This window comes from Paroedura picta, chromosome 2, assembly GCF_049243985.1.
Source record: "Paroedura picta isolate Pp20150507F chromosome 2, Ppicta_v3.0, whole genome shotgun sequence".
NCBI lineage: Eukaryota > Metazoa > Chordata > Lepidosauria > Squamata > Gekkonidae > Paroedura > Paroedura picta.
This window is the reverse complement of record NC_135370.1, coordinates 167,880,136-167,906,844: the sequence shown is the minus strand read 5'-3', so window position 1 is coordinate 167,906,844 and position 26,709 is coordinate 167,880,136. Positions and strand designations below refer to the sequence as shown.

The window sequence follows — 26,709 nt, the reverse complement described above, 5'->3', positions numbered from 1 at the left end:
CCTCCTTGCCTGGTACAAGCCTTGTGGCTGCGGCCTCCATTGTTGCCCACGAGGAGAGAGGCAGCGACAGGGCTTTGCGGCCCGCAGGTACCCTCCTGCTGGGAGGGAGGAGTCTGCAGTCTCCCTGCGGGCCACAAAGCCCTGTCGCTGCTGCTGGGGGGTGGGGAGCTTCCCACTCCCTTTAGCCCAGGAAGCACTCTTGCCGTAGCTGGGCCAAAGGGAGCCTCCTGTGGCAGCACCGCCAGCGGAGAGGGGGGCTTTCCACTCCCTTTAGCCCACTTTGCGGGCCAAAGGGAGCTGCAGCCACCCTCTCACACCCTCCTGCCTGCTGTCCCTTTCAAAGCCCATTTTTTAAATGGGCTTTGATACTTTTTTGCAATATAAATCAACAAACCAAGAGGTAAACGGAAAAATCCAGTAGTTTCTCAACCTCTGTTCTCGTTCTGCAGCAGTGGGCAGGTTTTTATGTGTTTTATGCCATTTATTTTTAATGACCTGAGTTTTCATTGGGTTTTTTTTTTATCTTTATGATTTTTCTGATTTTTTTTTTGACAGCTGTCCCAGGCAGTTTCGTGAAAAGGCAGCATATGCATTTCCAACATCAGGAGAGAATGGAGTTGGCACCTGCCAGGTTTCTTTTCTTTTTTTTTTAACGTTCATTCTTCATTTCCAGCCACTCATGAGAGATTCATAATCCACAACAGAATCCTTCATTATCAAAGAGATTTTAAAAAGCAGGATTTGAGCCCAATCTGTTATTCGTAGCCACATTCTGAAACAGACTCAAAATCCAATATAAAAATATCATGAAACGAACAAACAATACTGATTATGTTTCCAGAAATGGCAGTGGAAGCAGCAACAACTCTGGCATCAACACACTGAGCTCCCCCCCCCCCCCCCATTTTCTTTTTCTTTTTTGCAATTCCACTGGCTCATAATACTGTGCTGGGACTGAATTTTTGGCTAACCACATGCATTAGACCAGTGGTCCCCAACCTTTTTATTACCGGGGACTGGCCAATGCTTGACAATTTTACTGAAGCCTGGGAGGGGGGTAGTCTTTTGCCAAGGGATGCCGCCGCCTGAGCCCCTGCTCTGCTTGCTTTCCCACTGGGGCCCCTGACTTCCCTCCGCCCACTGGGGGGGCGCTGCTAGCAGCAGCTGTGCAGTGCCACACCAAGGGGGAGCCCCAGCCATGGCGGTCGCTGGAGAGCACCAAAAGAGAGCAGGCGGCAGAGTGGCAGGGCAGTCCCTGAAGCAGCAGCTGGGGAGGAGGACGAGGAGCCGTGGACCGGTACCGACTGATCCACAGACTGGTACCAGTCTCCGGCCCGGGGGTTGGGGACTGCTGCATTAGACCACTGGTCCTTCAAGGTAATTCTTGTCTACTCAAGAGTGGTAGCGGCTCTCCAGACATTCAGGCTGAGGGTCTTTGCATAACCTCCTATCTGGATCTTTTTAATTGGAGGTACTAGGCACTGAAGTTCAAACTTTCTGCATGCCAAGCAGATGTTCTTCCACTGTGCTAGAACATCTCCTTAGCATGTAGAAAGTCCCAGGTTGAAGGGTCAGCTGGTAGGTGATGCGGAAAACCCAGGAGAGCCACTGCCAGTCAGCGGAGGCAAGACTGACCTTGATGGGTCAATAAAAGGCATGCATGTGACCTTGAAGAATGGGTTCATTCAGTATACGGCATTTGTTCATGCACGTGAGCCACAGCCACACATACTGATTTAGTACATCTGTATTGCACCCTTCCACTATGGAGGTAAGGATTGTATACATCCACCCCACTATTTATAGAATCATAGAGTTGGAAGGGTTCTCCAGGGTCATCTAGTCTGACCCCCTGCATAATGCAGGAACTCACAACTATCTGCCTATCCACAGTGACCCCAATTTCATGTCCCAGTGATCCCCACCGCCACAAAAAAAGACTCCAGAATCCAGTCTGGCCTGGAGGAAATTCACCTACCATCTCACAGTGGTGATTAGCCATTCCCTTATCTTAACATCCACACTCTGAAACAAATTAGTCTGAGAATCAGTGACTGGTTCAAGGCAACTCGTGGTTAACAACAGCAGTCTCTAATATAGACAACTGGGTTTGATTCCCCGCTCTTCCCCACACGCAGCCAGCTGGGATGACCTTGAGCTGGTCAGAGTTCTCTCTGAGCTCTCTCAACCTCACCCATCTCGCTATGTGTCTGTTGTGGGGAGAGGAAGACGACTGTAAGCCATTTTGAGACTCCTTTGGGTAGCGAAAAGCAAGGTATAAAAACCAGCTCTTCTTCACCACAAAGCAGGCATGTGAACTTGGGTCTCCCAGATACTAGTCTCCTGGAGCCAGCTTGGTGCAGTGGTTAAGATCAGCGGCTTCTAATCAGGCAAGCACGGTTATTCCCTGCTTCTCCACATGTAGCCATTGGGGTGACCCTGAGCTCATCACTGAGAGTGCTCTCTCAGCCTCACCTCCCTCACAGAGTGTCTGCCATGGGGAAAGGAAGGGAAGGCAGTTTTAAGTCGCTTTGAGACTCCTTTGGGCAGTGAAAAGTGGGATATAAAAACCAACCCTTCTTCTAGCCAGTTGCACTAATTAGTTTCTGTACAGCAGGGGTAGTCAAACGGCGGCCCTCCAGATGTCCATGGACTACAATTCCCATGAGCCCCTGCCAACATTCGCTGGCAGGGGCTCATGGGAATTGTAGTCCATGGACATCTGGAGGGCCGCCGTTTGACTACCCCTGCTGTATAGTATCAATACTCTATTCAGATCTACAACAACATGCATGCAGTTGCGATTCAGATCCAGTAATTGGTTCAAAAGAAATGGAAGCAATACTGCAAAATCCGTGTTAGTAGCGGTATAGATAAAACTGTGCCATCAAGGCATAGTTTGCAAAGCAAGAGAGGGACAGAGTTGGTTTGCCATTATCTTCCTATGCATAGTAACCCTGGACCTCCTTGGTGATCTCTCATCCAAATATCAACCCATACGGAGCTTTTGAACTCTGACAAGATTGGGCTAGTCTGCATTATTAGGCTACTTCAAGAAGAGGCATATTCTCTAAATCAGCCTTTCTCACCTTTTTTACCATTGAGAACCCCCTGAAAGGTTCTTCTGGTTTCAAGAAACCCCAGAAGTGCTGCGATTGTGCAGAATATGGTTGGGAAGCACACCTGTGTACACGCCCCACCTGAGGCCGCTCCCCTTCCCGCCCCCTACAGACCCATCATTGGCCATTTTGGGGGTGGCGAGGCAGGTCGACATGACATATATAATCATAAGGTAAAGGTAAAGGAGAGCCAGTTTGGTGTAGTGGTTAGGAGTGCGGACTTCTAATCTGGCCAGCCAGGTTCGATTCTGCGCTCCCCCACATGCAGCTTGGGCTCGCCACGGCACTGATAAAACTGTTCTGACCGAGCAGTGATATCAGGGCTCTCTCAGCCTCACCCACCCCACAGGGTGTCTGTTGTGGGGAGAGGAATGGGAAGGCAACTGTAAGCCGCTTTGAACCTCCTTAGGTAGGGAAAAGCGGCATATAAGAACCAACTCTTCTTCTTCTTCTTCTTCTTCATCCCCTGTGCAAGCACCATGTCATGTCTGACCCTTGGGGTGACGCCCTCTAGCGTTTTCATGGCAGACTCACTACGGGGTGGTTTGCCAGTGCCTTCCCCAGTCAAGCTGGGTACTCATTTTACCGTCCTCGGAAGGATGGAAGGCTGAGTCAACCTTGAGCCGGCTGCTGGGATCGAACTCCCAGCCTCATGGGCAGAGCTTCAGACAGCATGTTGGTTGCCTTACCACCCTGCGCCACAAGAGGCTCATACGATCATATCACCCAATAAATGTTTAACAAATTTTAAAAAAATATTAAAAATTAATTAGCTCCCACCCATTTTTGAAACTCTTCCATGGTCGTCAAGAAACCCCTGCTCTAAATGAAAGAGAAAAAATCGGATCCCTCTAATATAAAAGAATGCATGACCAGATAACTAGAGAGAGCATTTCAGAGGCCCATTATGCAAGGGCCATAAGGCTGCCGCCACGACTGCGGGCGCCTCCTGGCCCTGGGCTCCGGAAGACCCACATTAAGCGAACGGAGCTTCCCGGGTAAGCCAGGGCTGCAGCGGCCCAGCGCTGTGCGTAATTGGCAGCACTGGGCTTGTCAGGCTGCCCAGCCTCAACCTGCGGTGTCCCTTAAGGGGGCTCCGTGGTGGCATGGAGCTGGCAGGAGCAACCCCTACCCCCCCCGCTCCCCCGGCCTCTCCCCACCTCCCCCGCCCGCACCGCTGCACTTACCTCGGCCGGGCCTCCTAGCCCCGGCATAAAGCGCGGCATAAAGCCAGCATGCCCCGCTCCCGTGCATTCATGGGAAATGGCGGGGCATTGTGCCCCGCCACAACGGCACAGCGCCAGTGCGGGGAATCTGGCGCCATGCATAAAGGACCAGAGGGAGTATGATCCGACAATACTGGGAAGAAGGAACTCATCCTTCTTCATAACACCAGTGGGGAGGGAATACAACTGGTAACGAGCCACACTAGGATGGGCTTATGTCTCCCTTGGCAACAATTCACGCCTGGCACAAACATTTCTAAATCCAGAAAGACAATTCACCTGGGAAAGTCAGTCCTGCTTTTGGAGAATCCCCTTTAGAGGAATCAAGTGAAGGGGAAGGAGAGTCACTGTTTGCTGCACAAGAGCAGTATAGCAGAAACCACCTCCTGGCCCCTGGACTCAAACATGTGGAAGTTTGCTATATGAGTCTGCAGTGCGGTGGGGTCACTCTCCCCCATACAAGGGCAAAATAATTGTCATAGAATCATAGAGTTGGAAGGGGCCATACAGGCCCTCTAGTCCAACCCCCTGCTCAATGCAGGATCAGCCCAAAGCATCTTAAAGCATCCAAGAAAAGTGTGTATCCAACCTTTGCTTGAAGACTGCCAGTGAGGGGGAGCTCACCACCTCCTCAGGCAGCCTATTCCACTGCTGAACTACTCTGACTGTGAAATTTTTTTCCTGATATCTAGCCTCTATCGTTGTACTTGAAGTTTAAACCCATTACTGCGTGTCCTCTCCTCTGCAGCCAGATAGGAATGTGTGTGTGTGTGTGTGTGTGTGTGTGTGTGTGTGAGAGAGAGAGAGAGAGAGAGAGAGATTCATTCCAAAGAACATAGCTTGAAGGCTCCAATTTATGCAAGTCCACAGTAGCATCTTGGGCAAGAAATGGGGATCTGGGAAGCCTGGCTCTGTTCCCTTCTGCACTGTAAATAGTAAGCCAAGCTGAAAAATAATTCCATTCCAGCACACGCTGCTCAGTGGACAGCTTCTTAATCAAGTCTCATCCGGATGCAAAGCATCTAGTCCAAGCTATAAATCCCCCAGGGAGCCAGAAAATTGAGACCGATGGCAGCTCCTTTTCTTTTTTTTAATGTATTGGATAGTTAAAAATGAGCTTCGTTTTGTTACAGGAGAAGACGCGTACCTGTCGCTTGATGGAGACCAATTCCATATCCAGTTGTCTCAGCAAGGTGGTGGCAGCCGTTGCGTTGGCGGAGACGGCCTCCACGTCCTCTTGGGAGAGGAACATGCCTTTGGGGGGTTTCCTCTTGGCTCTGTTCTTGGCAGCCTGGGAACTGTGCTTCTCCTTCTTCACCTGAGGGATGGCTTCCGCCGGAGGTGCCTGCAAGGTAGAAGCCTACTGCGCATCAGCTGGGGTGTTGGATTTTATGTGATACAGAGAACTTCCTGTGATTAATCCAGGGGTAGTCAAACTGCGGCCCTCCAGATGTCCATGGACTACAATTCCCAGGAGCCCCTGCCAGCATTCGAATGCTGGCAGGGGCTTCTGGGAATTGTAGTCCATGGACATCTGGAGGGCCGCAGTTTGACTACCCCTGGATTAATCGGTTGGGAATTCTTGATGGACAAAAATGGCACCCTCGCCCCAATTCATTGCCCAGCAAATTATCAAAATATTTTTCAATGATTCATTTAAAAACTATTAGATTCAAGTTCAGTAATATCTTAGAGATCAATACAAGTTTCAGAGTACAAGTCCTAAAAATTGTAGCAGAAGCATTCCATAAAAGGGTTTCCCCTCTTTGCTTGAAGAATAGGTTTTTATACGCCTCTCTTTTCACTACCTAAAGGAGTCTCAAAGTGGTTTACCTTCCCTTCCTCAACCCGCACCTTGTGAGGTAGGGGAGGGTGAGAGAGCCCTGAGAGGTGACTGGCCCAAGGTCACCCAGCGAGCTGCATGTGGAGGATTTGGGGAATCAAACCCAGTTGTTCGGATTGGAGGCTTCTGCTCTTAAACACTACGCCTCTTGCACATGCTGTTAGGTAGCCACTGGCTCCTGCCATGAATTGCTTGATCAGAGTCCCAAAACTCCTTGTGGAGAATTGCTTTTCTCATCACCCCCTCCACCTTTTTGTCCCCATTCTCAGGACCAGATGGCCCTCTATCACACCTTCAGATGTTTTGGCTATTTCCTTCCGCCCTAGAGGTGCAGTAAACTGTACTATCCTCTGATGATAAGGACCCTCCTGTGTGAAATGGAATTGTGTACAATTTGGGAGGGAGAAGGATTTGCCTCTGTAATTGCTTTTGATCCCTATTGCTTTTGTCTTTAGCATTGCAGGAGTCCTGTGATGCTGTTAGTCCCCTTCTGAAATAAACGACTGGGTTTTTTTTTGCCAAAGCTCTGAGTTTGCCTATTTGGGGGAAATTTACCATGGTACACACACCCAATCTAAAAAAAAACCCCAAAGATTTTTAATCTTTTTTAAAAAATACTTTCTGTTCTTCTTCAAGACTACTGTGTTATTCACATGCTTCACAGATTCACATATTTTGGTCAATTAAAATTCACGTGTTTCCTTCAACTAAGATTTCTAATTTTAAAGTGATCCACGCATGCTTTGAAAAGGGGCTTCTGTAACTGCAGACTGCAGGACACACGTGACTGGGCCCCATCATGCCAGTAGGGCTGGTGTTGCTGAAATTTCAATAGCTACTACTGTATTATCGGAAGTGATCACAGGAAGGATGCAAAGGATCTTTACTAGATCTCTCTCTCTCTCTCTCTCTCTCTCTCTCTCTCTCTCTCTCTCTCTCTCTCTCTCTCTCTCTCTCCCCCTCTCTCTCTCTCTGTGGGGGGGGTGAGAGAGAGAGGGGGGTGATATATGGAGGAGCCTATCTTGCTTTCTGCTTGGACTTTCCCTGTTGTTCACACTGGCCCACAAAACCTGTTGAATGAGAGTTAACTGATCTGAATTAGACCCACTGAAATCTGGCACAGACACCTCCAAGTCCAGAAGGTCAATTTGCCTTTGAAATATTCACACTGTGATTGCAATAAAAGAATAAAAACAGAGTTCCCCAGCATAATCTTATTTTGTAATAAAGAATATGCAAAATAAGCTTCTAGGGTATAAATGCAAAAATAAATACAGAAACAGCAGGACTGTTTTCAACTTGGGGACCTCCCCCCCCCCAATCATAGGGAGAGAAGAAGAGCTGGTTTTTATACCCCACTTTTCACTACCCAAACGAAACCAAAGTGGCTTACAAACACCTTTCCTTTCCTCTCCCTCCAACAGACACCCTGTGAGGTGGGTGAGGCTGAGAGAGCTCTAAGAGGACTGTGACTAGCCCAAGGTCACCCAGCCAACTTGCCTGCGGAGAAGTGGGGAATCAAACTCAGTTCTCCAGGTTGGAGCCCACTGTTCTTAACCAATACACCAGGCTGGTATCAAGGAAAGGGACCAGATCCTACACAAAGAGGTGCCTTCCTCCATCTATGGCTAAATATAAAATAGATTCAACCCCCTCACCCCCTGACATTCAGGCAATCTTTGCTGGCTTTATGGACGGGCCTGGACTTATTGTTTACCATCCTGATAAAACTGAGGAGGAGGGACCCGAAAGAGCTCTCGTCTTGCTCTCAGTTGTCCTGGCTGTGGGTTTGAGAGGCAGGTCATATATTCTGTTGTTCTATCGGTCTGCAAATAACGCCAGTGGGCTGTGTGCGTTAGAACAGCACGCTAGGATCTCAGTGCTCTTACCCGTGGAACAGATGGCTGCTGATGGATTGGGGAGTCCCAGAAGGCAGCACAAGCTTGGAAGGGCAAAACAAACGCAAAAGGTTTGAGAAACATGTTTGGAAAGCTCTCCCCCAATTAAGAAAAGGAGAAGGGGGGTAGAAGCCTGGTCGTACACCAACGCTGAAAAAGTCAGAGCTTTCCGTGCAATTCAAAGCTGTCTAATGATCTGCCAAGCCCAGCTCTTTCCAATGCCAGGCCTAAGCGTGTCCGTTTAATTCGGTACCAGAAACAAAAAGGAAATCCTGCTTGTTGCGTGTGTGGGTGGGGGAGAGAGAGAGAGAGATAGAAAGAGAGAGACAGAGAGAGAATGGAAGAGTAAAGTTTAAGTTTGAGATGCAATTTCCTATGTGTCAGCCAGAGGGGAAAAAGCAGAAACTAATTTAAAACAAAACACGAAGGGTCATATGACTACCGCCTAATCCTTAAAACTCGCTCATTTTTACATGCAGCACCACCATGCAGGAAGATAAAGATTTATTATTATTTTTTGCATGGGTATGAAAGTTGCCCGGAAAGAGGTCTTTTAAGGACAAGGGATGGGATGTGGTTTGCTGAACATGAACCTGGGATATTCATCTCTGCAAAGGAATAGATGCATCTGCAGATATAATACTGATCTCTGTCTATTTAAAAGAAAGGGTGAATTATATTTCTCTCCTGCTGTGTTAAAGCACAGTGACAAGACCTCCAAAGGCATGCAGGGCAGAATGCAAAAGGGCCTACATATATACTAGCAAGAAAGACCATTGCAAGCAGGACCCAGGGGATACTGGGAGGTCCAGATCTCTCTCTCTCTCTGTGTCTCTCTCTGCCTCTCCTTCTCGCTGCGTGTCTCTTGGCGGGTGGCATAGCAGGAGGCATAGCAGGTAATTAGGGCTTGTTCTCAGGAGGGAAGGAGGGCTGTTTTGCAATTTGGGGCAGATCTCTCTTGCTCTCTCTCTCTCTCTCTCCCTCCATTGCAGCAGGGGCGGCTCTCTCTGTGTCTCTGTCAGCAGCTTGGGTCAGCTCTCTCTGTGTGTCTCTCTACTTCCCTCACAGCAGGAGCGATAGGAGGGAATGAGGGTTCGTGTTTGGTCTGGGAGGGCTCTGTGTGTCTCTCTCTGTCTCTGGTGCAGCTGAGAGGAACATGGCTAGCGTCCGGGGGGGGGGCTGTAGGGGCAGGGCCAATCAGCAATGCTGGCTGCACCCTGATTGGCCCTATTCCAACTTGGACAGCCAGACACATTCCACCCCCCCCCCCCAGGCTGTTTCACAAATATATAGAGGAACAATAGAAAGGGATATATGCACAACTGTGCATCTAGTATTGCCAACCTCCAGGTGCGGTTTGGAGAACTCCTGGATTTATAACTGATCTCCAGGTTAGTTGTTTTTTATACCCTGCTTTTGCTGCCCAAAGGAGACTCAAAGCAGCACACAATCGCCTTCCCTTCATCTCCTCACAGCAGACACCCTGTGAGGTAGGTGAGGCTGAGAGAGTTCTGAAAGGACTGCTCTGTGAGAACAGTTCTAACAGGACTGTGATCAGCCCAAAGTCACCCAGCTGGCTGCATGGAGAGGAGCGCAGAATCAAACATGCCAGAGAAAAGTCAACCTTTCCCTTTGACCCCCACCAAAGCAGACAACACACACAGAAGTATGGGGACTGGCTACCTCCTCCTTGACAAACACCCCAAAAGCTAGGTGACCCACAACAGCTTGGCTGAGCTGAACGGCTATCGCCGAAACCACTGCATTAGCTACAGCTGCAACACAATCAATTTAATTTTAGTTCTTTACTTTACAGTCTCCCATTTTTCATCCAAGCCACTTGGGGTGGGAAACGTGGAGTTATTTCTAGTCATGCAGAGCAGGCTGAATCAAGAGAGACGGCTGAAGAAATGAGACTGCCCAAGACTGAATTGGGCCCTCGGTCCATAAAGATCCATAAAGGTCAGCCATGTCTACTCAGAATGGCAGTGGTTCTCCGGACTCTTCGGCAGAGGTCTTTCACATCACCTCCTACCTATCCCACCTTTATACTGGACATATCAGAGCTTGAACCTGGCTCTTTATGCATTCCAAACAGACGCTGCGTCACTCAGCCACAGCCGTCTCTTACACCATTCCTGCTCCCCAGCACTTTACTGGGAATTCTCAGTGGGTTCACCCATTCTTTCTTCTTTCCCCATTTGTCCAGGTTTGCAATTACGGCTTACCATGCTCTCTAAACTGATGCAGCTCACAGCTGACTGTAATTGGGTTTCAAGCCAGCGACTGCAACGAACTTCTAAATCCCACAGTCAAGCTCTTGTTGGAGAGCAAATTCTAGTTAAATGGGTTCAGGCATTAATTTATCACAAAACTAAAGAAGGAGAAGGGGAAATGTGAGAGGGGGGCAAGGGACAACCTTCAGGTTTAATCCAGAGAGAATTGCTAAGAGAGACGCAAGGGAAGGGAGGATACCCTGTTGTGTACCTCTCTGAATTTCATCCAAATTATACTGGCCTTGTTCAAACATCTCTGGGGTACAAGTCCGGTATGTGTATCAGGGGAGACCCCCCCCCCCGCTTCAAGCCAAAGCTATATGTTCAAGGTAGCATAGATGCTGTGCATGTAAGCCCAACTTACACTGCCCTGGAAGGGAAAGGGGAAATGTATTTTTCAAGCCCCCCCCCCCAATGCCTTTATGGCCTATGGTTCAGGCCAGCACATCCGCAAAACATCATATGGGCCTTCCCTGCCAGGTTATCTCTCGCTGGTTCCTCCCTCAAGGGAGAGACCCACCAGACCATCAGCTCTGTACATACATACATACATACATATATCAAAGAAGGTAGAGACCAGCAGGAGGGGGAAAAGAAGAAAATACGAATCTACCCTTTAGGGGTGGGGGTAAAGGGGGGGAAGATATGGTTTTAACTGGCCGAGACCTAACCACCACGAGGGGAAAAGTGTATCCTCCGTTTCTTCCTTTGCCCGTATTAATTTTTAACATCAGTTAACCAAATGATAAAGTGAGGGACTCTGAGCTCATCAAGTTTTTTAATTAAAGAGGGAGGAGAGGAAGGGGGGGAGAGAAAAACTTGGACTGAAAAAATATGACAGTGCAGGAAAAATGGACACCCAGCACTCATCGATTAATCTCGCAGGATAATTTTGGACTGCGTTGGCCAAAAGACTTCGGATACAAAGACTGATAAATTCTACAGCAGCTGCCTGCTTCATCTTTATCCTTCAATTCAGGATCCTCACATTTGCTAACTGACTCCAAAAAAGGCATAGCAACCGTTTACTAGTTTCCAGTCCCCAAGTCACCCATCCAGTCCCCCCAATAAGCAAGACAACTCATCGGTGTGGTGTACTGGTGAGCATTTCAGGCTACGATCAGAGAGACCCAAGTTCGAATCCTCACTCTGCCTTGGGCCAGTCACTTCCTTTCACCCTAACCTACCTCTCAGGGCTGTTGTGAGGATGAAACGGAGGAACGGAGAATGACGTTGTGAACAGAGCTTTAGGATCCCACGGGAGAAAAGAGGGGCATAAATTAGTTACTCTGCAGAATATCTCCGATGGATACCCTTGTTCTTCACACAGTACACCTGACTCCTCCATCCAGTCTTTTACTATGGCACTCAAATAAACTTTGGATAGCTTCCCAAGAACTTCAAGGAGGGGTTATTGGATGATAATTTTGAGGATCCTGTGCATTTCCCCAGATAGATAGATAGATAGATAGATAGATAGATATAGACAGACAGACAGACAGACAGACAGACAGACCGACCCATTTATAACAGGGGGGAAAGGAGCCAGGACTTCTGCACATCGTCCTGGGTTTGACTGTAATAAGTATCCTGGTATTCCATCAATACCTGGGGCTTTCCCTGGTTTCCTTTTCCTTACTAGATGTTCTATGTTTAACTTGATGTTTATGTTTAACTAGATGTTTAATTTGAACTGGAATCCATTGTCCAAGTTCCCCGATTTCCATTGAGAGCATCTCTTCCAGATATTTGACTACGTCTCTGATCCAGACTACTGAAAAAAAAAATCCAACCATGTATCTGGGGAGATAAAATTAGCTGCTCGCCACAGAGTGTCCACGCCCCATTTTGTAAGTGGCCTATCACACACGTCTGAATGCTTTGTGGCAGTTTTGAGGAGGGGGGTAAGGTGGGTATCAAAAAAAAATAAGGGGCACCAATTAAAGTACGAAGGGTGTTAAACCATGAAAAACGAGGGCGTGCAATCCAAAGCACGCTGCTTGGCTGCAAAGGCAACTTGAACTCAAACATTGCAACCATCTGTTTCCTCTTGGAAAGCGCAGCAGATACAAATTAACTTTGACTTTCACCATGCATGGCTACATCCACTGTTCTCGCCCGCGTGGCGGGGAGCCAGGGGCTATCAAACGCTTGGGGGTGGTGGGGGGGGGAGGGATGAGGCAGAACCGATGTCTACAGTGTCCGCATTTGTCACAGGGGAAAAGCCTTGTCAAAGACATCACAAACCTTAGCTAAATACCTACCTATCTTATATCATCATTTGACTAGGACAGATGTGGTTTTCCGGGTGCCAGCAGAGGAGTCGTCTTTCACTGAACTAACAATATTGGCTTTGGGAGGGACCTCAAAACATCTGTGCCCTCCCTGCCGACTTTCCTTCTCACACCTGTATAGTTTTAAAGCCCAAAGCAGCCCCCATTCGTAATTGATTTTATATTTGTTATTCTATGCTTTCTACTGGATTTTCCATGACTGCAAATAAAATGGATAGATTGACAGTCCGTGGGCATCTGAAGAGCCACAGATTGGCCACCCCTGATAGAAGGAGATTTGTTTGCTACATTTGAGCTCAAGACACACTCCTCACAACCCCTCAAGGCCAGGCAAATTTGAAGAGCTTAGAAATTCTTTACTCACCTGGAGCTCTGGGCTCATCTTTCTGTGGTGAGACTAAGAATTCTGCATTTTGGCATATGAAAGCTAATCTTGGGAGGGGGGAAAGTGGCGGGTGCAAAACTCATCCTGGTGTATGGTAAAGAGGCTGGGTTTGCTGGCATTCAGGGAGCTGAGATGTAAACATCTCTTGCAAAAGCACTGTGCTGCGTACCTCAGCTGCCCAGGGTTGCGGAGTTGGCAGGGAGACAATTTTAACTGAATTTAAACTATATTAGATTTATGTTTAATTACCACTCAATGTCACACTATACTCCCTAAGTGGAAGTTTACTTCAGCAGAACTTCATTAGGTATATCAAATGAATTTATCCATCTGTCATTTAACCGAAGCTTTTTTTTAAATTTTGGAATTCGTTTTGTCTTTTTTATTTTATTTTTGAAACTGCAGAAGTAACGAGGGGATTTTGTCCAAAAGGGACGCAAGAAAACAGACGCAGAAGGAAAACACACTTCCGGAACTCAGCACTGAGACGGCTTGTGCCAAAATAAGGCCCAGTTCATAAATTTTACCCAAGTAGTATGACTACACCACCTCCTCCCACACTACTAGGGTGGACTTCATTATTATTGTTGTTGTTGCTGAATTTATTGCCCGCCAGCCGGCTCATGGCAGGTTACATACAAAATTCAGAACATAATACAACCCCCAATCAGAACCCCATACAATTACAAAAAAATAATACCTAACCTTTCTCTACAACAAGAGTCCAAAGCGGCTTAATCTTATTCTCTTCTCCTCCACTTCATCCTAACGACAACCCTGTGAGGTCGATTAGGTTTGAGACCGCACAAACGGCCCAAGGCCACGCAATGATTTTTCATGGCCGAATGGGGATCCAACGATGGGTCTCCATCTACACTCCATGGGCCCTGGTAACGGAACTGCACTGGCAACGCATTACAACAAGGTGGCATTCTTAGCACAGTCTGTCCTAACGGTGTGGATGAATTCATGCACATTGCCAGGAATAACAGGGCATCGACCATGGGCGCTATCAATTCTACCGCTGCAGGCAGGATGGCCTTTGGCGACAAACAGATGCCTTCGGTGTTAACGAGGTGACGACTGCCCTTACAAAAACACAGTCTGCCGAGATGTAAGCAGAGCGTCCCCATATCCCTTTGCATCCAAGCTCAGCTCCAGTTGAACTAGATGAGATTAGCGCCTACCCCATCTTGGCACCGAGACCAGACAAGAGTGACGTTGGCTGCAACAAGCATTATTACCAGCAGGACAGATTTGCCGCAACTTGCCTGCCGCTCTGATTTAGAGAGAAGGAAACGGCGATTTGAGAGCAGGCGCTGTCCTAAACCTCCTGTGCTCCCAGCTCCTCCAAGGAATTTATATCTATCGGGCTGACTACGGGGCCCAGTGTTCAAAAACGTTTCACTGCCTTGTTCTCTACATTATCTGAAAATGCTAAAACAGATCAGTAGAAGAAGAAGAAAAAGAGTTGGTTCTTATATGCCGCTTTTCCCTACCCGAAGGAGGCTCAAAGCAGCTTACAGTCGCCTTCCCTTTCCTCTCCCCACAACAGACACCCTGTGGGGTGGGTGAGGCTGAGAGAGCCCTGATATCACTGCCCGGTCAGAGCAGTTTTCTCAGAGACGTGGCGAGCCCAAGGTCACCCAGCTGGCTGCATGTGGGGGAGTGCAGAATCGAACCCGGCATGCCAGATTAGAAGTTTGCACTCCTAACCAGTACACCAAACTGGCTCTGTACTGTACTGTACATAGAATCATAGAATCATAGAGTTGGAAGGGGCCACACAGGCCATCTAGTCCAACCCCCTGCTCAACGCAGGATCAGCCCAAAGCATCCTAAAGCATCCAAGAAAAGTGTGTATCCAACCTTTGCTTGAAGACTGCCAGTGAAGACTGGCATGTAAACATGTAAACATGGTTTTGAGTGTTTTGTTACACCGGGGATTCCCAACCAGGGGTCCGTGGGAACTCCAGGGGGGGGGGGGTCTGCAGCCTTTCCCCTCCAGCCTTAATGGACTTGGCCACAAGCTAGGGAACTTGCTGCCTCTGCCCAGGGGGCTTGGTGGGTAGGCCATAGGTGTAAATATCAAAGGGGAAAAGTTTTGATTGTGGTATGGATGTGTGGGGAAGTCCAGGCTGTCTTCTCTGCTCCTGCCCTTCGTTCCATCCTACATGAGGTGCAGCCATCATAGTAGGAGCAAAGGTGGGGGAAGAGAGCAAAAGGAAGGAAAAGGATGTGGAAAAGGTGGTGATGTCAGGTCTGGGGGCATGGTAGGGAGGGAAGGCCAGCTGATATCACTTCAGGGGGTCCTCGAAGCCCAAAAACTTTATTCAGGGGCTCCTTAACAGTCAAAAGGTTGAAAAAGGCTGTGTTACACTAAGGCAGTCTTTTTCAATCTTTTGACCATGGAGGAACACCTGAAATATTTTACAATACCATTATACTAAGGCAGCCTTTTCAAGAAACACCTGAACTATTTTCCAGGCTTCAAGGACCCCTGAAAGTGGTGGCATGCAAAGAGGTGGCCACAGAAGTAAGATGTAGGAGACAGCCAATCAATCGATTGTTTACTGTTTCCATTGTGGAGAAAGAGACTGGGCCTGCAGAGCAAAGGGAGAAGGGGGCTCCAGTGAGGTCTAATGATGTCAATGGCCGTCCAGACCTCCGGGAAAGGTTGCATAACCCCTGGGGAACTCTCGCTGTAACCCCAGGTCCCCCAGAACCCTGGGTGGGAATCCCTGCACTAAGGTGATTAACATATTAGTAAATAGAATCATAGCATCATGGAATCATAGAGTTGGAAGGGACCATAGAGGCCATCTAGTCCAACCCCCTGCTCAACGCAGGATCAGCCCTAAGCATCCTAAAGCATCCAAGGAAAGTGTGTATCCAACCTTTGCTTGAAGACTGCCAGTGAGGGGGGAGCTCACCACCTCCTTAGGCAGCCTCTTCCACTGCTGAACTACTCTGACTGTGAATTTTTTTTTCCTGATATCTAGCTTATATCGTTGTACTTGTAGTTTAAACCCATTACCGAGTGTCCTTTCCTCTGCTGCCAATGGGAACAGCATCCCGCCCTCCTCCAAATGACTACCTTTCAAATACTTAGAGGGCTATCATGTCCCCCTCTCAACCTCCTTTTCTCCAGGCTGAACATTCCCAAGTCCCTCAACCTATCTTCATCGGGCTTGGTCCCTTGGCCCCAGATCATCCCCGTCGCTCTCCTCTGTACCCTTTCAATTTTATCTACGTCCTTCTTGAAGTGAGGCCTCCAGAACTGCACACAGTACTCCAGGTGTGGTCTCACCAGTGCCGTATACAATGGGACTATGACATCTTGTGATTACAGACTTCCTCTGAGGCAGGTGATACCTTCACCCTCCACCACATGACACCCAACGGTCCGCTCAGTGGCAGGGCCAGTTCCCCACTAAGGTGGGCCCCTGAGAAACCAACACCCTGGCTAAGCTGTACACATGCAAAACTAATGTCTCCTCTCATTTTCATGTGTTAGCACACCAGCATCACAGGTAGATGTTTTTGAGTTTTTTCGTAGGGTTGCTTTCGTGTAAAAAGGGCTGTCTGCTCTTGGCCTACAGTATAGTGGTAGTTCCAAGAGCCTGAGGGCCAAAATAGACATGATATTGCCCTCATGGCTGTCACAAGGACATTGCCACGATGAGGGTCTGATCCTGGTTTGTCTTGCTTCCCTCCTCAGCTCTTTTTCAAGTGCCAAAACAGCTGTGGTTGGAAGAGTGTGTGCAGTTGTTTTGGCACATAGTAAGGTAGGGGTAGCCATACTGTGGTTCTCCAGAGGTCTGTGGACTACAATTCCAAGCTGGAAGGAGCTCATGGGAATTGTAGTCCACAGAGCTCTGGAGAGCCACAGATCAGCCAGGGGGAGGGACAGGGGGAGGGAGGAACAAGAACACCTCTGCCTGCTACCCTCTAGGCATTGGACCCTTCCAGTATTTTCAAATTACTTTAAACTGGCGTTGGTGTTCCCATGGCGACCACAAGGATGCTGTCTTGTGCAGTTTGGTTCTGTGAGGGATTCTAGGAAACGCCACAACTTCATAAAGCTTTAGAAAAATATTGAGAACGTTTCACAATTCTCAGCATTTAAGAAGCTGTCAGGGACTTGGGCTGTCTTCAACAGGTAGAATCGCTCTATCAAGCAGACCGTGCTTCATAGAACATATTGATCAACAACTTTGTCTTCTCGGATCCGCCAAGCAAATCTCACCAACCAAGCAAGAAAGCCTATCAAGGCTTCAGAGTAGCTCCTATTGATGGCCTGCCAAGGACAATAAACCACAAGTCTCCAGCAGCTATAATAAAAGGCAGGTGTGCTGATAGGTGGGTCCCAAAATGGTACAGGGCTGATTCCTGGAGGATTTCTTTCTTTCTTTCTTTCTTTCTTTCTTTCTTTCTTTCTTTCTTTCTTTCTTTCTTTCTTTCTTTCTTTCTTTCTTTCTTTCTCTCTCTCTCTCTCTCTCTCTCTCTCTCTCTCTCTCTCTCTCTCTCTCTCTCTCTCTCTCTCTCTCTCCCTCCCTCTCCCTCTCCCTCTCCCTCTCCCTCTCCCTCTCCCTCTCCCTCTCCCTCCCCTCCCCTTTTGTACTTGTTGACCGCCACTCCCAGGTCTAGCTGGCTTGAGGCGGTTTATATAAAAAACTAAAAACCCCACGCAAAAACAATACACAATGATCTGAGACGGCAAGAAAAATCCCAAGTTCAAATGACCACTCTGACATGACGCTAACTGGGTTAAACTAAGGCCCAGTCACACGCTTAGACTAACCTTACCACACAGTTCTTGTGAGGATAAATGGGGGAAGGGGAAAGCATTTATGTCACCCCGAGTCCCTTGGATAAAAGGCAGGGACACATACCAGGCAGAGAACTGAATCCTTATATACAACAGCTAAAGAAAGCAACAAGAAAACCAATAATTATCTAGACAAGTTCATGGTATATTCTTAATATATTAAACAACATTCTTTGGGAAAATACCTCTTTTTTGCTTTCCTTGTTTTGTTCGACCTCAATATCTATAGGATTAGTTCCATTTGCTTCTTCCATTTCATCCTCACTAGAAAATAAAGAAGGCAATGCTGTATTATTTGTTCACCATGTTTAGCATGGACCGCAAAACTCATACACAAATACATGTTTTTCGTCACTCCCCCCCCCCCCCAATGTGATAGATGCAGGTACAAAGCTCAAAGGGAAATCACAAGAACATTTATACGAAATAACGGTGTTTTCTTTAATTAGGAAATACTGATCTCCAATTCGAGGATATATGGTTTCATAAAGCATAAAACAACATGGCTGATTCCAGTATTAAAGGGATCAGATCACATTTTTTTTTAAAAAGCTTTCCTGCTGTACTTATATTGGCCTTCTCTCTCAACAGGTATCACAAAGGCACCAAAATTACAAAGGGGGGTGTATTTGGGTACTGGATGGAAAAGGTCTGGTGAGAACATTCTCTTTCCTCAACCTCACATTACAGCTTGGGGCTTCCAAAGATGTTGACAGGCAAAATGAACAAATGGAAGTACTTCACACAACGAGGAACTAACTTGCAGAACTTGCTGCAGGACGTACCAAAGATACCAGTTTAGATGACTTTAATAGTTGGACTCCTGTCCAATTCCTCACTGGCTATGAACCACGATGGCTAAATGCCGAACTCCATCTTATGAAGCAGCATGCTTCTGAATAAGTTGCTGAGAGCCAACAGGAAGAGGCGGGCTTCGTCCCTTGCCTGTCTCCCCCTCCGTCCCAGCAGGGGCGGCTCTCTCTGTGTCTCTGTCAGAAGCTTGGGGCAGCCCTCTCTGTGTTGCTCTCTGCTTCCCTTGCAGCAGGAGCGATAGGAGGGAATGAAGGCTCATGTTGGGTCTGGCAGGGCTCTGTGTATCTAGCGTCCAGGGAGGGAGGGTGGGAGCTGTAGAGGCAGGGCCAATTAGGGTGCAGCCAGTGTTGCTGGATGCACACTGATTGGCCCTATTCCAACTCAGACAGCTGGACATGTTCCACCCCCAGGTTGTTTCACAAATATATAGAGGAACTATGGATGGATAAGGATATACAAGTTATTACTTCAGTTACAAACAGAAGTAGTGGGAAATGTATGATTAAATGGATGCCAAATTTTAAAAAGAGCAAATAACAATGCATCAATGGAAACAGTCATGGCACAAAGAAATTAAGTTCACAGCCAATCAGATTGGTATAAATTGTTCTTCAGATGATATATTGAAAAAGTAGCTAAAAATTACAAAGGTAAATATTAGAATATCAAGATACCATATGTGGCGAACTTGTAAAAAATCAAAAAGATGTTGGAAGGAAGTATATGGAAAAATGCAGGCTATATTAAAATTTAAATTCCCAATGGAAGCTAAGAATATGCAGCAAAATGAAAATCAGACATCTGTCCAAGCTTAGGATAGGAATGCAGTAATGGCAAAATTAACAAACTATTTGAGAAACAGAATTTAAGGAGAGGTGGGGTGTTTATTATGCAAGCAGGAAGACAAACTCAGAATTAGAAACAATGTAAAAATTGTATATAAATGTACTGTAATGCCGTGTTCTCTAATCCCTGGGCCGTGGCCCAGTACCGGCTGCCCTCGGTACCTGGCCACAGCAGGGGGGAGGGAGGCGTGGGTTTTGGCGCCCTTTTAGATCATTAGATATAAGATTAAATCATTTTATACAATTGTTGTAACGCCATTTTATTTGTTGTTGGGGATTATTTTAGCTTATTATTAACTATGTCACATAGTTTTATACTGTATACTGTTATAGTTGTGAACCACCACGAGTCAGCTTTCTGGCTATCAGCCTGTGACAAGTATGGAGGATCCAGAAACAAAAGTCATGGAATACCATTTCTTGTTAGGTCCAACCAGCACCATAAGAAGGTCTGGCTACTGTTGATTGGTGGATCTGCACAGTGTTGGATGTAGGTGGACTGAATTCTGAACCAAGGGAACAAGGCAGTACGCCAGCAAGCTAATTCAAGTTCTTACCCTTTGCTCATTCCCATGGAATATCAGACTAGAATTCAAATGAATGCTCCAATCCAATTTACAACTCAGAACTACTGTACTGGAAGCAGCTGAAATGTGCTGTGCTGCCTAAGAAGCATTACGAGACTCCAGAAATTTATTGGATCAGCTTTTAATAGATGCATAGGCTTCAGATCCAATGGAAAACAACCACACACCTTTCCCAGCAATCCATGAAATTAAAAACATACCGCAAGAGCCTCAGTGACAGAAACCAATGTTATTTTCTCCTAATCTTGTTTAGAATTCCTTCCAGAGAGGCTGGAGACTTCACTTATTCACTGTAGAATATTATTTACTTTCCAGCTCCCGTTTACACAAATTAAGGTGAAAAGAACTTAATAACGTGTGCAGCTGTTTTGCAGGGAGCATGGTTTCAAGGTAAGCTGAACTAATGTGTTGCTTTATAAGTGAGCAGCCAGGAGATGCAAATGCTTTTTTAAGAACAGCTATTCTGTTTGTGTATCTAGAGATAGTGTTTGCATACTGCGAATATCGCAAAAGGTCAGGCTTTGTAGACTCCCTTCTCCCCCCTCCCCCTCCTTTTTTTTGGGTCTTTTTGTTTTTGTTTTTTGTCTTGCAAGGAAAATTCATATAGGTGTTAAGACTACAAGGAACCCACATCTAGATCGCCATGTTTGAGCACCACACAGCGGTCTTACGTACAACTGATATAGAGACATACGAGATTATCTCTCCACCTATAAAACTCAGTTTGCGGCCCTGACGAAGCACTTCTCAAAACCGGAGGTGATTGGCCCTGAGGGTGTGTGTGTGTGTGGGGGGGATATTCCACCAATAGGAAAAAGGCAGCCCAAGGGATCTGCCTGGTCATTGGTGTTCAACCTGGACTGCCTTTTCCCTGTTGGCGGAATAAAAACCGTGCAGAGAGAGGGCTATGCAGCTGTGCCTCTCTCCCTGAGCCTTTACACAGCGGCTTGTGCGAGGTTACTTCCTGGCCCCGGAGGGAGCCCGTAGGAAACCGCCTCTAGACTGAAGTTCAAGCATATAAGACACACACACAATGGATTTTAGAAATAGAGTAGGTTTTTATACCCTACTTTTTTCTAAACTAAGGAGTCTCTCTCTTCCATGTTTTTTCCAACAAGGGGGTTGGGCAAGAGAGGCTGTGATTAGTTCCCTGCCGTAAGTTCTTTTTGCAATTTGGTTTGAGCCACACCTCTCCCATTTGAAGATCTGATATCCTTTGCTACTCGAAATTTCAACACTTATCCGTATAGGCAGGGGTAGTCAACCTGTGGTCCTCCAGATGTCCATGGACTGCAATTCCCATGAGCCCCTGCCAGTTTGGTGTAGTGGTTAGGAGTGCCAGTTTGGTGTAGTGGTTAGGAGTGCGGACTTCTAATCTGGCGAGCCGGGTTCGATTCTGCGCTCCCCCACATGCATCCAGCTGGGTGACCTTGGGCTCCCCACAGCACTGATAAAACTGTTCTGACTGAGCAGGAATATCAGGGCTCTCTCAGCCTCACCCACCCCACAGGGTGTCTGTTCTGGGGAGAGGAATGTGAAGGCGACTGTAAGCCGCTTTGAGCCTCCTTCGGGTAGGGAAAAGCGGCATATAAGAACCAACTCTTCTTCTTCTTCTTCTTCAAACGCTGGCAGGGGGCTCATGGGAATTGTTGTCCATGGACATCTGGAGGGCCGCAGTTTGACTACCCCTGATCTAGACACCAGCAGTAATTCTGGGACATCTCCAGGCCCCACTTGGAAGTTGGCAAGCCTATCTAGGAGACATTTAGCAAGCAAGAACGCTTGCCTGGGATCCGGGTGCATGACGATTGGGAATAAAATCCTTATACCACCATTTATTAAACTACGAAAACATTATGTGCCACCTCTCCAAAGACCTGCTCAGGCCTAGGGCTGACACCTAACAGGGCTCTAAATGGTGTCAAATTTAAGAGGACCCACAGTATTTGGCAATTTAGTAATTTTTAGTGTATGTTTTTTTTAATAGCCAGAGGCTCCTTCTCATAATCTAGATTGGAACCTTGGAGTACTTTAAGGACCACTAAGACTTTAGAATCACAGAATCATAGAGTTGGAAGGGGCCATACAGGCCAGGCCATCTAATCCAACCCCCTGCTCAACGCAGGATCAGCCCTAAGCATCCTAAAGCATCCAAGGAAAGTGTGTATCCAATCTTTGCTTGAAGACTGCCAGTGAGGGGGAGCTCACCACCTCCTTAGGCAGCCTATTCCACTACTGAACTATTTTGGGAGTACAAGTTTTCGAGGCTCAAAGTAGGGGCACTCTGACTCTCAAAAGTTCATAACCCCCCCCCCCCCAAATAAAAGTAGCTTTAAGTTGCTACTTGACCCAATTTCCACTCTCTGACTGCAGACCAACATGCTACCCTCCAAAATTAAAATTATCCTCATAATCTGCAGCCCTAAATTTGTAGTAAATTCAACTCCAGACCTGCTCGAGTAAAACAGTACCGTAAAACTCAGAAACAGCATAAAAACAAGCCATAAAAGCAGTCACAAATTACAGCTTGCTTCCCCACTTTTCTAACACTAATGGCAAAGCAGGTGAAGAGCTCTTTGCAAAAAGAAAGAAAAAAGAGACCTAACAAAACCTGTCCAGGTTTGGCTGCGACAGCTTTGAGACAACCATGTTTAATCTAGAAAAGTGTCAACCTGACACCCAGCAAAGTCACTGATGAGATGAGATGAGGATCTGCAGCTGCTTGATCTATATAGATCTCTGCTCCAATCACCATAAGCAGCCGCTGCAGACTGCAGCCCTTAAGGGGAAAAGGGTGGCTTTAATCATCCCTGTGTATTCAGACACTGCTTATCTGTGGAAGCTAATTTTTAAGAAGGGAACACCAGCCATTATGGCTCCCATTGTCCAGAGATCATGAGCTGATTTCAAGGATCTATTTAATACAGACAACCACCACCTCGCCTTTCTGGACTCGCACACACCACTCGGACAGCTCGCTATCATTAAAGCCAGCATGACCTAGACCCACAGTTTGGGTGTTACCGCTGAAATGACTGCAAAACTGGCAAAGATTTACACAAATACTAACATGTGCCAGCCGGGTCCCTTCCTGAATTATAGCGGTGGAATCACCATCTCCATAGCAACAGGCTCTCAGACTATTTCAAATCAATATTCCTGCATTGCAAGAACATTGAATTAAAGCAAAAATCTGGACTCGGGTGTATCTTCAAAGAGCGTTTCCGGGGACCAAAACTATGGAAACAAACCACTGTCCTTACAGAATACGGAAAGCACAAAATGGACTGCGGAATCAATGGCTGCAAGCCACTTCAGAGTCTGTTTCCCATCAGGAACTATTTTACATCTTCAGATTGCCTCTTTGAAGAAGAAGCAATGGAGGATTGATCTGATGACCCCTACCAAAAGGAACACCCCCCCCCAAAAAAAACCCAGATCACTGTATGTGATAGGCCTTTCAACTGCAAGAATTTCCCCCAATGACTGTAATGTGGTACTTAATCACAAGCATGGTCTTTAAAAGACCCTACATTTCATTAGTATATAGTACAAAATTATTCACGCATTGCAAAAAGAAGAGCATTCCCATCTTCCACCCCCCACTTAGGAATAAAGCACCTGATTAAGAAAGTAGCATTGTGTTGCAAGAAGGGAAAGAAGACCCCGAGCAAGGATCGTGTTTCCCACAAAATTCAGACTCACAAACAAGGAATTCAAAAGCTGGCTGCAATTTCTTATGAACACAGTGGACCAACCCTCTTTGGCAGATAACTGGAAAGATTTGTCAGCTCGTGACATCACTTCCCACAGGAAGCGCCTAATGTCTACTGGGATTCTGGAACCACGAGATCTAGATGGAGTATTTTTACAGCAAGATTCTTAGAAGATCTAGGAACCAGGAAACCTCACCAGGAATAGATCTAACCTTATGTCAGAAATGAACAGCAACTAATAACCCCAAAAGCTTTGCCATGAAGATGCTGGTGGACATTAGAATACTGGCCCCACCCCTTAATGCACCATTGGACATAATGTGGCACACATCAAAACCCCACTAATCAGAACTTTGCTATAACAAGAATACTGGCCTTCTCAACACAATTAATTTGCTTCTCATGTTATTTTGAGTTCCTGGCTTTCTCCTACATAGAGTAGCCCCCACAATTTTCTCAGCAGTTGCGTTTGTGACTGGGTATACCCACAGCAACGACACCTGTACATATAAATGACAGACACCCTTCAATGCGTAAGAGCCCTGGCACACTTTCAACACAGGATGTACACTTGTGCTTGTATTCTTACTAGGTGAAACCATGGTACAACCACAACAAACACAACTGCTGAGTGAGGATGTGTTTGGATAGACACTGTAGTTGTACAGTGACTGTGGACCAAGGCTCTCCAACCTTTTTGAGCTTGTGGGAACCTGTGGAATTCACACACAGGGTGGTGGGCGTGACCACAAGATGGCTGCCACAGGAGGTGGAGTCAACCACAAAATGGCCACTTCAGGAAGCAGAGTCATAGAGAGTGAGTCCAAATGACGGGGATAGGAATAGTAATTTTTTAAAAAATACACTGGGAAAGAGGACTGTGTGAGAGAATAAAACCAACACTGTTTTGGCTATTGCAAGCAAAACAATCTTATTTTAATCTGTGTGGCGAATCAGAAGCCCTGTTGGGCACGAGTCCTACTTGGCCTTCCCACTTCCTAAAAATGCTTGGCAGGTTCCAGGAAAGGTAGCAGCAGGCACCACAGTGCCCACGGCAACATGTTGTGGATCCCTGCCTTATAAAGTGAGGGGACTATAATAAAGGGCGTCTATGAAAAGAAGGGGATTATAAAACACAAAAAAGGTGAATCTAGCAACAAGTGCTTTGAAAAAAATTCAACCACCAAGTTTGCATAACGTGACCCAAAGACTACTCACTTTTTTCACCTTATACCCCTCTGGCACATCATCGCTTTTTAAAATGACTGAAACAGATTTGTGCCAGTGTCTCAAACCGTCCACATTTCTGTATGCCCAAAAACCCTGTTCTAGGAAGATCCCCACACTACTTCTGTTCTGCAAAATGTGCAAACAGAACTATTTGGGAGAGCATTCTTCTAGCGGCAGCGGTAAAGCTGTGTTGTGATGGATCGGCTCAGTCGCTGACCTTTATTAGAGATAATGTGTCCTTTTTCTTCCAGACCTTCAGGCCAAGGCCTGCTGCATTACGCTACTTCAGTAAGAAGACTCAAATGTTATCACATTTTGTAATCCGTTTGCTGATTCACTGGATGGCTTTGTTTTGCTAGGCATCTCTGCAATCGGGTACACGTATTATCATCCAAACGTCACCAAATTTTGTAGTTGGCACTGACTGACTAAACAGTTCAATCGCATTCTTGAGTCCAGCCTTGAGTCACAGTGAAAAAAGGGACTAAAAAGGCAAATAAATATCTATCTGGCCATGTAGACCAGGGATAGTCAACCTGTGGTCCTCCAGATGTCCGTAGACTACAATTCCCATGAGCCCCTGCCAGTGTTTGCTGGCAGGGGCTCATGGGAATTGTAGTCCATGGACATCTGGAGGACCACAGGCTGACTACCCCTGCTGTAGACCAATTAAGCAGGCCCTCACCCTAACCCGTTGAGACACTTACCTTTCCTCCCGCTCTCTTTTCTGTTTCCTAGCGTGGCGATCCATAACGCTGGTTTTAGTTCTCGTTTTCTTCCAGGAGTAATAGAACTTCACCAAGCTGGCTATCGACTTGTCTGGAAGCTGAGAAACACAGAGGTCTGGGGTCACAGAAAGCCTGGGAATGGGCCACAATCCGACTGTAAGCCAACGCTGCCTATCATCGCACATAGCACTGGAAGAGCATTCTTTCCCAACCTGGAGTTGCCCTGGAATTCCAAGTGATCTATCAGTTCCCCGAAAGAAAATGGCTGTACGATTTGCAATCGTACCGTGCTGAGGTCTCTCCCCTCTCCAAACCCCGCCCTCCCCAGGCTCCGCCTCTAAATCTCCTGGAATAATCATCTGACAGAAATGCTGAGTTTATGAACTGAGGCAGATGGTGAGTGGGTGGGCAGGAAGGGATGTGCCACTGTTTGTTTCTTGTGGCCCTTCCTTGCATACCCAGGGAATTGCTAATTGCTGCTGTAGGTAGATGAATTTCTTCCAGGCCAGTCTGAATTTTGGATGTTTTTGGTGGTGGGGGTGGCGGGATAACTTGGGCACGGAATTGGGGTCACTGTGGGTGGGCGGGTTGTTGTGAGTCCCTGCATTGTGCAGGGGGTTGGACTAGATGACCCTGGAGGCCCCTTCCAACTTGCCAACCTAGAGGCGGGAATCAGAGGCATAAGGCCCATTCTGTTTATGCCAGACCCCACAATGTAAAGTGCCAGGTGCACAATTGCCCAGCAGCACCACCTCCTGGTGCCGTTCCAGAAACCGGGGATTAATTGGCATCTTGGATGCTTTTCCAGAACTGGTGCGGCTTTTGTGGCAACAGCCTGTGACTTAAGCCACAGGACAGGAGGCACGCTTCAAAAGGAAATGCTTCAGCTTTTGTGTTTGTTTCCCTCCCCCTGGGTTT

At 47.0% G+C, this 26,709-nt stretch overlaps 1 protein-coding gene across 1 annotated transcript in view; it reads right to left on the bottom strand.

Moving 5' to 3' along the window:
* RCOR1 (REST corepressor 1) overlaps positions 1 to 26,709 on the bottom strand; it is a 164,288-nt gene that overhangs the window by 14,862 nt on the left and 122,717 nt on the right. Inside the window, 3 exon segments of the mRNA XM_077323738.1 lie at positions 5,493 to 5,705; positions 18,058 to 18,136; positions 25,771 to 25,889. Of these exon segments, the coding sequence (XP_077179853.1) occupies positions 5,493 to 5,705; positions 18,058 to 18,136; positions 25,771 to 25,889 (411 nt within the window).